Source organism: Phocoena phocoena, chromosome 5 (genome assembly GCF_963924675.1).
Source record: "Phocoena phocoena chromosome 5, mPhoPho1.1, whole genome shotgun sequence".
NCBI classification, from domain to species: Eukaryota; Metazoa; Chordata; class Mammalia; order Artiodactyla; family Phocoenidae; genus Phocoena; species Phocoena phocoena.
The window spans coordinates 30,311,589-30,323,919 of record NC_089223.1 but is presented as its reverse complement, the minus strand read 5'-3'; the positions used below and the strand labels follow the sequence as shown (position 1 = coordinate 30,323,919).

General features: G+C 39.6%; 1 protein-coding gene across 1 annotated transcript in view; it reads left to right on the top strand.

The window, feature by feature from the left end:
- The first annotated feature begins 8,637 nt into the window (after positions 1-8,637).
- SH3D19 (SH3 domain containing 19) overlaps positions 8,638-12,331 on the top strand; it is a 57,107-nt gene continuing 53,413 nt past the window's right edge. The window contains exons 1-2 of the mRNA XM_065877202.1: positions 8,638-8,653; positions 10,036-10,078. Of these exons, the coding sequence (XP_065733274.1) occupies positions 8,638-8,653; positions 10,036-10,078 (59 nt within the window). The remainder of the gene's footprint in view (positions 8,654-10,035; positions 10,079-12,331) is intronic.

Below are 12,331 nucleotides of genomic sequence, written 5' to 3'. Positions count from 1 at the left end.
TTTGTTGTTGACAACATTACAGTGTCATACTTAGCAACTTTTATTTTGTTTTTTCCTGTCATCTGCAGAGTCTGGATGAAACTTCAATGTGAAATTTTGGGGGCCAGCTTTATGCCTAGGGGCGATTTGCTTACATATTGAACTTTGTGGAACAGTGGAACATTCAGAAACTTAACACCCATCCACCCAAGCCTGAATTGTAGACTTTTGGATTATAATCAGACACTAGTGAATCCACATCTGGCTCTGCCACTCACCAAGCTGTGTGACTGCAGCCCTAACCTCTAAGCCTCAGTTTCCTCCTCATTTTCAAAATGGATCGTGTGTTTGGCACACGTTATAATAAGCTGTTCTCATCGTCATCTTCATTGCTGAAATCTCATTTCATTATGTTGAGAAACTTTTTTTTAATGCAATTTTCTTTGTTAAGGACACTTTCTTAACAACTAAGCAAGGTTCTGTGCAAAAACAGTGGGAGGGAGTGATCCTACAGCACAGCCTGGGAAGGGCTATTGGGAGAAAGTGGGAAGAAAAGATAGAAGGGGACCGAGAACAGCTGGGGACCCCAGAGTCCTGGAGGAAGACAAATCAGCATCAGCAGTCACACCTGAGACAATTCTGTCTTGACTGCAACTTTTGGTTCTCCTCCTCAGGATAGAAAGCCATTTCCCCAAGCCCTCGTTTCCCTTGGAAGCTTCTTTGACTCTCATACTCTGTAGTGGGTTTATCTGCCGCACCAAGAACAAGGGCACCTGATAATAGGGCAGCAGTGCTTGAAGAGCAGAAGGCAAAAGATCTGGGTCAGCTCTGCCAGGCGCCAGGACGTGGGCTTATAAAATTAGAATGGAGTAAAGATGCAGTTTCACAGTCCTGTGTTTTGTCATGGAGGGGCCTGGGCTCAGGTTCTGTCTGAACAGCAGAAACCAGAGGAGAGCAAGTGAATCTCAAAAGAAAAAAAATCTCTTGAAAACATAAACTGTTAGGCCTACTATCTGTATGATATCAGACCCCAAAGTGAGACCCTGTCAAGGGCTGTATGTGTTGTCAAATGTGTTGTGATGGCCCTAAAGATTGTGAACAAACATGAACCATGCTGATAGCAGCTCGCGTTTATTGAACGAACACACACTTTGTTCCAGGCACTGTGTGAAATGCTTTAATGGATTCTCTCTCTTACTGTTCACAATGACCTCATGCGGGAGTTGAGTTATTCTTGATTTTATACGTGAGGAAACGAGGGGCCTTGGAGAAGCTAAGTAATTTAATTTGCACAAAGTCACACCAGCCGACAGGCAGAGGCGCCAAAAGTGAATATGGGCAGTTGGACCCAGAACAGGCTCTGCTGCCCCCTCCTCTGACCAGGGGTCATGTGGCCGTGTCTACTGTCCCGTGGTGGCCATCCTGCTTGGATGTTCCCAGCTGAGACATGAGCCTGAGCTCGTGCTGAGGGAGGATTCCTCTGAGGTCTTCTCTTAAGACTATAGAGTGGTACCTTCCACTGCAGTCTGGGCTCTGCAGAAAGATGGAGATAAAGGCGCATCTTCAAAACCCCAGATTTTGCACCTACAGCTACGTTTGAGATACAGACATTGTATGCACTGCACAGCCTGGAGGCTACTCCAGCATCTCCCAAAACTGCTTCCCATAGAGATGTGTTGGACCACTGGCCTTCTTTCTAATTCTCCCTTCCACAAAACATGTCAGCCTCTAAAGGAGAACTTTAGAGCTTGGAAAATGTTGTTTTAGACATAAGATGGTTGTTTGGTTGGTTTTTAGATCTAGCCTGAACGTGGTGCTGCAAGTCTTGAATTGTAGAACCTGAGCTGACCTCAGTCAAAATTCTATTTTGTGCCAAAGTTTCCACCCCCGACACACAACTTTTCATTAAAGTATAACATACAGAAAAATACACAAAGTGTACAGCGCCACGAATTATCACACCTACTCAGCACCCCTGAAGGCCACCCTGTATTAGTTTCCTAGAGCTGCCCTAACAATACTATAAACTGAGTGACTTTTAACAACAGAAGTTTATTGTCTCACAGTTCTAGAGTCTAGAAGTTTGGAATCCAGCCTGTCAGAGGGGTCATGCTCCCTCTGAAAGCCGCAGGGGGTCCTTCCTTGCCTCTTCTTAGCTTCTGGGGGTCTGCCAGTGTCTTCGGTGTTCCTCGCCTTGCAGCTGCATCCCCGTCTCCCCACCTCCATGGCGTCTTCCCTTTGCATCTGTGTCTTCACATGGTCTTCTTCTAATGACACCAGTTACATTGGAATTAGGGGCCCACCCCACTCCAGTATGACCTCATCTTCACTATAGTAATGACATCTGTATTGACCTTATTTCCAAATAAGGTCACATTCTGAGGTACTAGGGGTTGGGACCTCAACGTATCTTTTTTAGGGAGGAAACAGTTCAACCCAAATGACCCCTACCATGTTCCACCCTAGTCAATATACCTTTCTCCTTCACAAAGGTAACAGAGTGTTGTAACATCCCTTCAGATCAGTGGAGACATTCAATAACACCCCTTATACCCTGCCTGGATACATACATGAAACTTTGCATTTTTTTTTTTTTTTTTTTTTTTTTTGGACCCTGCCACACGGCATGCGGGATCTTAGTTCCCTGACCAGGGATTAAACCCTTGCCCCCTGGAGTGGAAGCGCAGAGTATTAACCACTGGACCACCAGGGAAGTCCCCTAGACTTTGGCTTTTTGAGCCCTGCTTCTAAGTACTGTTTCTGATCTTTTTAATTACTGTACCTGAGTCAATGTAATACTGACATGCAGTCTCTGCACTTTTACACCAGGAAGTTTCTTCTGAAAACGTCAGTCATCCTATTTGCATTTTCGTGCTGTTGCCTGTTCTGTGTTACCTTATACTAATTTTTTTTAAGTAGTTTTTTACAGAAAGACTTCAAGAACCTTTTAAAAAAATAAGTATTGCTGAAAATACTTATATTTTTATATTACGATCCTAGCTTCATAATATTGGAGACCTCCTGGAGCTTTTTTTTTTTTCTTGTCTGTCAGAATAGTATATTCTTAAAGTATCCCTCCCATAAAATGAACTGATATATCATTATATCTTCCTGAAGTTTTATCTTATCTACCTAAGTAACTGGCAAGAGGATTTATACAGATTACCACAAGCATAAACTTTAAAAGAGCACAAATTCAAAAATAAGTATACATTTTTTTAAAAGCATTCTGAAAAAAAAATTTATAAACAAGTTTTTTTTTCCCTAAATCACATCATTAAAAGTTCATGGTTGTATATTTTTTCTAAATGACTCCAAAGTTTGAATAAAGACAAGAAACAAATGAGCAACAACCTTACAAACTAGAAGCACTAACCTTTGCAGCTGGAGAGTTTTGGCCAGTGAGTAAGGTGAGGCACAGAAGGCTTCTGTGACTCGCCCAAGGTCACATAGTCTGGGGTAGCCAGGACCAACCAGCTATTGAACAAAACTCAAAGCAAGCAAAGACTTCTATTTTTAGGTGGTGATACTTTTAATTCTAATCTTTGAAAGAAATGCTGTTGGTCCTGAGGTCAAATTGACTCTAAAAATGATCTATTTTGATCTGACATGAGAAGACAAGAATTCTGATTTCAAACACAAAAGAGATATAGGGGGGGTCAGAATTCTTTGGGGCGCCATGTAATTTCTACCTTATTTCAAGTAGTGTCCAGAAGTTCACTGGAAGACTCAGTATGTAGATAGCTATGAAAGCAAGCTTAAGGCAAAATTTTATTTACGCTGTAGACACGTCACCAGCCTCGTCAGTTCCCATAAAGCATCTTAAATATCAAAGGCAATTTGAAAAGTTTTAAAATTTATGTTTCTTAAATAGGATAGACCAGTAACTCATGTATCAAATTTGCTGCTTGAAGCCATTTGAGTCCCAGAAATGACCTGTCATTGTAAGTAATTCTTCTTTAAAAGGATTAATCAATGTGTAATAATTTTTCTTTCTTTCTTTTTCTAGCCAAGGACCCTTGTCATCCATTAGAGCAGTAATCAAGAGATGTAAGTTTGTTTCTTCCTGCTCTGTATTTTCCTCTGCAATAATTTTGAATGATGATTTAGATTTCCAGCAAGTGATTGTATTTGATGAATCTTACAAAGAATCTGACAAGAGTAGTTTCTCCTGAGAAGTAATAAACCATTTCAGACAAGCAGCTAGGTTTTCAGCGTTCTTTTCAACTTCTGTTTATTGATAAGCGAGTTCCTCAGAACAATATTTTTCTCTAGAGAACTAAGCTGTTAAAAAAAACCCAAAAACTATATTATGTAGTCAGTTTTAATGATCTAATATAAATTGTATGTAACCATTTTCTATAGGTAGAGACATCTGATGGGTTTCAAAAATATCAAACCCTGTCCTTTGTTATTGATTTACTTCCCCAGTATTTTAATTTGACTCTGTAAATAAATGCTTATGGAGATCAGCTCACACTTCCACATACATGCTAGAAGTGCCGTAACAGAATTCTCTCTAAAATGGCACATTCATACTTTCTGACTTTACTTCTTGGTTAAAGCCTTAAAACTTGCTTTTGGTGCAGGAGTTCAACATTCTTTTTAATAAAAGGCTCTGCAAATGTCCCTTTTCCAAAAAACGCATGGATTACCTGTTTTTATTTTTTAAAAGATAAGAAAGGGATATTAAATGTTCTTCGCATTCTTTGAGCTGAGGTCACCACCCTGAGGAGAATGTATCGTATTTCTAGAAACATAAGTTATAATATTTAGTATGAATTTAGGATCTCCACAGGTGTGAAGAGCATGCATTTGAGCCATTGCAGTGAAAAAGTTGTCAGGTGGCAACACAGAAAGATATTCCACGCTTTCCCACGTTTAATTTTTTGTTGGTGGTGGTGAATTATGAAGGTGTGGGAATGCCACAGTGGATATTGATGGGAATTCATATATGAAAATGAAAAATTCATGGTAACTTTATATGCCTTAGAGCCCTTGGGGAGAAAGGGGCAGATGGGGCAGGGAGGGAATTTAAAAAGGAAAGTAGGGTTTGGAATTTAGACAAGATGTTCTTGCTGAAGATATAATTTGGGGTAATTAAGGTTATAGGGAAAACCTTGGGAGTCGCTCAGTATTTAAGGAGATAGTGTTGAGAATAGAGAAGGCGGGAAAAAAAATTAAAGAAAAAAAAGAGAGAATAGAGAAGGTGACAAAAGACAGAATCTTAGGAAATATTGGTGTCAGAGATCAAGCTGTGCCTTTAAGGTTCCATAGGGCCAGAGAGGCGTGAGGTCCTCTCACCGAGTCCTGTCTGCTGGCCCCTGCCTTTGTTCCCTGGCTTCTTACCTTTCCTCCCTCTTGGGTTTCAGAAGGGATTTGTTGGGGATTGTAATCCATTCCTGATTTCCCGTAGATCCTCCAGCATGGCACTTGCTTACACTGAGGCCCCGGTGCCCTGCAAGGCTTAGGAGAAGGCAGCTAAGGAGGAGTGGGCCAAAATAAGCTGAAAAAGAATGATCCCAGTAATAGAAAAACTAGGAGACAGCTATATGTTAGAGGTCAAGGCGGGAGAGGTTTTCAAAGAGAATGAGTGAACCACAAATAGCTCTTAATGCTGCAGCAGGTGAGGTGACAGGAGCTGAGAATAGGCCGTTGAGTGTGGTGCTCAGCAGTGACCTTGGAGCGGGCAGGTTCAGGAGAACGTTGAAGCTGGAAGCCACACTTCATTTCAACAATGAATGGAGCTCGTGAGGTTGGGGCAGCTGAGTAGGCTACTCTTTCATGAACCATGGTGGTAAACAGGAGGAGAAGGATGGAGGGTCAAGCAGAGAGGAAATCTGGGCACATTTATACACTGTGTAGGATGAGGAAGCCTGGAGACTTGGGGAGGGAGGAAGTAGGGGTGAGACCAGATTGGAGCAGGAGAAGAGAGGAAATAGTGAAGCTGGGCCTAGGAGAGAGGGAGGGAGGAGGAGATGAAACAGAGGAAAAACGCCTGCTTTGAGGTGTCTTTAAAAATAATAATAACCCAGTGATCTTTTAATTCTTATATGTCACTCACTTTGTATACACTGAAGAAATATGTGTTGGTTGTATTTATTCCTGACGTTTAGGCAAGAAGGCCAAACAGATCCTTAGGTGCTGCCACGTAAATACAGAATGAAGAATAATTGTGTCATTCCTTCTATGTTTTCCCTTTTTGCCCATTCTATAAGAAAAAGTTGTAAGCAAATTTTGCCTTAGCCAACTCATTAAAATGTTTGCTTTCCTATCCCAGACTCAGTCATCTATCCTTGGCAAGGAGAAAGACTTTACCACATTGTTAAAGTAATATTCCTTAACTGGTTGTATTTTAAATTCTTTCGGAATGATTCTGGATCCAATCAAGACTTGAGATCCTTCTTTTTGTGTTCCTTCTTGGGAGCCCTAAATATTTTGGGCAAAGATCTTGAAAGTGTTCTAAGTGGATGTTTCTGGAAGTTCGTGCTTTTCCTTTCATTGACTTTTTAAGAGAAAATTATTCTTTGAAATTCACAGACTTAACTAGTATTTATTGCTTTCTGTGAGTCAGGAACTATTCACTTACATTGTAAAATAACACTCTGCGTGGTAGGCGTTAACCCCATTTTACAGATGGTAGGGATACTGAGTCTCGGAGATTAAATGGCCTCACAAGGTAGATCTGAGATGTGAACCTAGACTTCCTGACTCCAGCGCCATTTTGAGCTTTCCACTCCTTGGGTGTTCCTGTTATCATGTCAAACACCTCTAGTTTATACCCTGTCCCAAGCAAATGTAGTTAGTGAGTTATTTTTATTATTGTGATTTTCATTGGTAAGGTAGCACTGGAGCAAGGATGCTTGTAATATAATAATCCTTCTTTGTGTTTTTTTCTTCTGACAATCATTTAATTGATAATTTTGAATTATTTAGAATTAGGATTAGCATCCAGCTCTCCTGGCTCCACAAAGAGTTTAGTTCAAGAAGCAAACTGCTCCCAGCCCTTCCCATAATGAGCTGTGTGAGGCGGGATAATTCATTGACCCCCTCTGATCTCAGTCTCCTCATCTGTAAGGTTGGAGTAGGATGATCATTAAGGGTGCCTCCAACCCTGGTGGCACAGTGGTTGGGAATCCACCTGCCAATGCAGGGGACACAGGTTTGAGCCCTGATCCAGGAAGATCCCACATGCTGCGGAGCGACTAAGCCCGTGCGCCACAACTACTGAGCCTGCGCTCTAGAGACCACGAGCCGCAACTACTGAGCCCTCCTGCCACAACTACTGAGCCCGCGTGCCACAACTACTGAAGCCCAAACCCCTAGAGCCCATGCTCTGCAACAAGAGAAGCCACCGCAATGAGAAGCCCGTGCACCACAACGAAGAGTAGCCCCTGCTCACCGCAACTAGAGAAAGCCTGCGCACAGCAATGAAGACCCAACACAGCCAAAAATAAATAAATAAATAAAATTTTTTAAAAGCAGAAATTTACTAAAAAAAAAAAAGAAGAGGGTCCCTCCAGGCTTATGATCCTGTGGAAACTTAGGAGAATTCTTTATTAGTGCTAATAATGCAAATCCAGATCTCAGTCTTTTATAAACAGCTGAATATGAATTTGCCCTGTACTTAGAATTTAGCCATATGAACTAGAGAAGTTTGAAAATAATTCTGTAAAATGATATAACTTTGACTGAAAAACCTGCCTTTATTCTGCGGCCTTAATCCAAAATGCATGGAAGACTGGCCTTGTGTGGCAGGGTTTAAAAGGAACATGTTCTGTGTGGGCCCTGGGGGCAAATTTGAGTCTCCTGGTAACAACCACATCAAATCTGTTTAATCTGGGAAAGTGAGAATGAGATTAAGCAGATAGTTGAGAGATTAGCAGGAAGAATGTGAGGCACTACATGAAAATCTGCCATGAAAATCTAAAGTGTTTCTAGCTACTACACTTGTTCAAAACTGACAAAAAGTGCTAGTCATTCTGTAAGGATCAAGAGAAAAAAGAGATTTCAAAGATGAGTGAATATGAGAAAAAAAAAAAAATCAGAGCAGGAGAGGGGAGAGCAAGTGTTTCTCCAAGAGTGTGGAGGAGGTCTGTAAGCATGATCGGGAGCCCTTCTCTCCCCTCATCCTGCTGCATGCAGTGCAGGAATACCACTGTGCCAGCCGGGGGTTGGGGTGCTGTTACTAATGACTGCTGGGGTGAAGGGGCAGAATCAAGTGGAAGGCCACTGATTTGAAAGATGTAAACTGACTACTGAATTACCTTTTGAGTACTATTCATACTTTAAAATTGATCCCTGTTGAAGTAGCAAATCGATTTTGCAGAACGATTTTTAGATTTTTTTTTTTTGGCACTGTTACTAAAAACTGTAGGAAGATTTTTTTTTTTTTTTTTACCGTGGTTATATGTGTGGATATCCTGGTCTGTACAGATATATCTTTACCTGCAACATATTTCTTTACTCTCTGAAACTATGGTTCATCAACTTTTCCATCGAAGCACAGAGGTGGGTAGAAACAGTGGCATGACAAGACAGTTTTGCTGCTTATTCTTTTTAGAGCTTAGGCAACTGCATTCACTCTTTTTTCTCCCTTTCCTCTTCTGTAACCCCATCTTTTTTTCCCTTAGCACTCATGAATAGTGCACAGCAAAAATGCCCCGTGGACGAGGTATGTTTGTGACGATAAATAACATGATGTCTTTTAAAAGTGCTGTGTCTGCTGATTCTGGCTTTAGTGATGGTGGTGATGGGATTGTAGCACACTCGGTGAGCCTCTGACTTAATGAAACCGTTCTTACAAATCAGACCTGCCACTCAGAGCTTTAGCCTCTCAGTCCTCCTTTATTTCAGTAGAGAAAATGCACCTCAAGTTGGTTAACTCTTGATAGAAATGTACTAGTCCATCATACCAGTTGATGGTATGAGTACAGAACATCCTCCAACTCTAGATCCAAGGGTTATGGTTTCAGATGTCAGGTTTGCTTTGCTAACCCCACGTAGGTTTGCTGTCACAGCTCCAACCCCAGCCTAAATTTCATCCCCACCTCCCGTCTTCACCCCTGCCTTCCAGCTTTGGCATCCTCCTTGTTCAGAGAGAACCAGAACTTAATAGGAGGAAGAAAGAAAAGATTCATACCTTCAACCTTTTCAAGTCAGAAGAATTGAAAAAGTAGAGTATTGGAGACATAGGAAAGTAGAAGTAGTTTATGTCTGAAACAAATTCCCCTTTGTCCACAAATTTTTACAGTATAGTATTTGAAGATTTTTTTTGAAAGGTATCTTTTAAATGTGCTCCTTAAAATAGAAATACTATTCTCTATTACACATGTGTGTAATATGTGATCCCATATGTGACACATTTTCCAGGTCATCTGGTTAAGACATAATTTAATTTTAAAGTAAAATTTGGAAAAAACCATCTAGCTTTTTGAGTTTGAGGTTTAAGGGAAAAGTTAGTGCTGCAAATACAATAATACTATCTACTATAAACATTTTTATAAAAGTGCTTTGAACACTTTTTGCATGTATTATTATTATCTCAATGTAAGTAATAAAACAACTTAAGGCTTGTAAAACTCCAGAAAAATTAGAAAATAGATGGAAATTTGACCACTTCCACTCTCTTTACAATAGAGTTATAAACAAACATTACAAAAGTGTAGTAATATGGATTAGAATAGATATTTAAAATTTTTTCTGCCCGTTGTTATTTCGTGTCATCATAATGCTCTTACCATGCAATTTCTATTTAGTAGCTGTCGTCTTTTCTCTGTTCATTCTTCAAATTATTTTTCAGAACCACGGAATGTGCTTTGAGGAGTTTTTGAAATCTATATTTTCTTATGCAATTCAGATATATAACTATAATTAACTTTATGCCATATGAAAAGATTGTTTTGATTTGCTTTTCTACTATGGATGTTAAAATTCATGCATTCTCTCTGATGTCAAATATAAGCTAACTTTTTCAAATAGTATATCCTATAAAAATTTAAACCTTTATTGAATATACGAATTTTGTACTTTATCAGTGTACTCTTTCTTTTATAGCTTCTCGGACTTCTATTCAGAGTGAGCTTCATCGAGATAGGAGGTATGGTTATATTTATAATAGAGGACATAGATTCTGCTAATTATGAAGTAATAGTATGTCATCAGTTAGCAAGTTAAATATTTCTCTCTCATAAGGAGTGTATTACAGCCTCATCAGTACGTTTTCTGAATTAATCTGTAAGTTTGAATGATGATTTCGCTTGAGAGAAGAAGCAGTACAAGCCTGAAAATCTTCTTTTGACAGTAATTATTTACTGAAGCCAATCTAAAAATGTTTATTAAGCAACTGCTCTATGGGAAGCATTGTAGTAACTACTTCAAAGAAATGCTTTGTACCTCATAGCTACTTAGTAAATGTCACATGGATGAATGAACTGGTGACAGCATAGAAAATTGAATAAAGGAAGGATAAAGAAAGGAAAAGAGTCAGGCAGACTAGGTGGATAGCTGAATGAATAAAAATGGCTAGACGGCTGGTGGGAGGGAGGGATGGAGGGGAGCAGGGAGGAGGGAGTCACTGGATAGATAGAAGGAAGGGCCAATAGACAGACAGATGATAGGATGGATGGAAGTGTGGGCAGGTGGATAAATAGAAAGATAGATTTATGGTCCCTACTGTCAGATTTCTTAAAGTATTGTGTTGACTAATGAAGAGCAAGGAGTTTATAGTCAGACATAGCCAAGTTCAAATCCTGACTTCGTTTCTCACCATGTGACCTTGGGCAAGGTCCTTAACCTTTCTTAGCTTCTATATCCCCACCTTTAAAATGGCGCTAATCATACTTACCTCATAGGGTTGTCATAAGGGTTAATGCATGTATAGTGGTTAACATTTATTAACTAGTAATTCATTATCTGGTTAGATAAAAGCTATATAACAATTGGAATGACTCATTTGGATTCCACACAGGGAAGTGAAAGTAAGTTCACTGTGGCACACTTAACATAATGTCTAAGAGGGGATTGGCTAAATGCAATTTGTGAACCGCTTTTTCTAACTCTGAGTATAATACATGCTCATTACAGAAAATATTGGAAAACTAATAAAAATATAAAGAATAAAGCACAGCGTATTCACTCTCCTACATAAGGACAGCAACAATTAATAGCTTTGAATAGTACATTCCAGATTATGAAGATAGGTAACAAGATTCTGTACATACATCTCAGAATCTCATTTTTCTCTATAATTAGATCTTATATTTCCCTTTGTCAATCCAGTCTCTTCTAATATATGACTGTTTGTGTTTAAATAATATTTGTCTGTGAGGTGATGATATTCTTTGTTTAATCATTTTTCTCATGTTGAATATATGTGTTCTTATTTCAGTTATTTGTGCTAATAAATAATCCTTGTTATTTAAATTTTTAAAAGCTATAAGTAGAGGTTCTTAGGTAATGCAATTCATTTAATCAATGGGCAGTTTCTCCTGATTCACAGGCTAGCATGAGAGTGTGTGTACGTGTACAGTTTTTATAATGGCGGTGCTTTTTATTTTTATTTTCCATAGAGTTCTAGAGAAAGGCAGAGGAGGTATCATCATACCTATTTGTTAGATGAGAAAAGTGAGGCTCAGAGAGGTTGACTGATTTGCTCAGAGTCACGCAGTTGGTATTTGTTAGGAAATCAGGTTGAAGGTAAAGTGTAAACATGACACCGTAGAATCAGGTTAAGAAAATGATGAAAGAAGCCACACCTAAATCACTGTGGCTCCAAGTATTGAAGATTAAGCATCAGATTCCTATACAAACTGACCAGGAACACAGACACACACATCAGGGTCTAGAAGTGAACAGGTAAACTCTAAACACTTAAAGATCATTCTGAATGGGGGAAAAGATCATTCTGAATGGGGGAGAGGTAGAGTGAGGAGGAGGGCGCTGTTCTTCTAATACATAGTATCATTTCAGAGTATGTACTTTATAACGGAAAACTAAAACATTTCCATTCAACCAGTGCATTTTTCTGTCTTATGATACCCTATGTTTGTGCCATAGGCTAGATAGCAGAGCCCTGGGTTGAAGAGGTTGTATGGGTCTTGGTCCTCATTCTTATCAGCCAGGGCAGAGCGAAGTGTACTCAGGGTACATCTCTAACTCTCTGAGGCCAGTGTCATGGAGGATGGCTGTCACGTGCTCCCTCAAAGCCTGCCTCGGTGTACTGTTAGAAAAAGTGCGGGTGAGACAGGTCATTTCTGTGACTATGGCAGTTCTTATGTCACTTTCTTGGGTGGTAGTTATTTTCATGAATCTTTGAACATTTACAAATAGACAATAGCTTGTTACCAAGCTG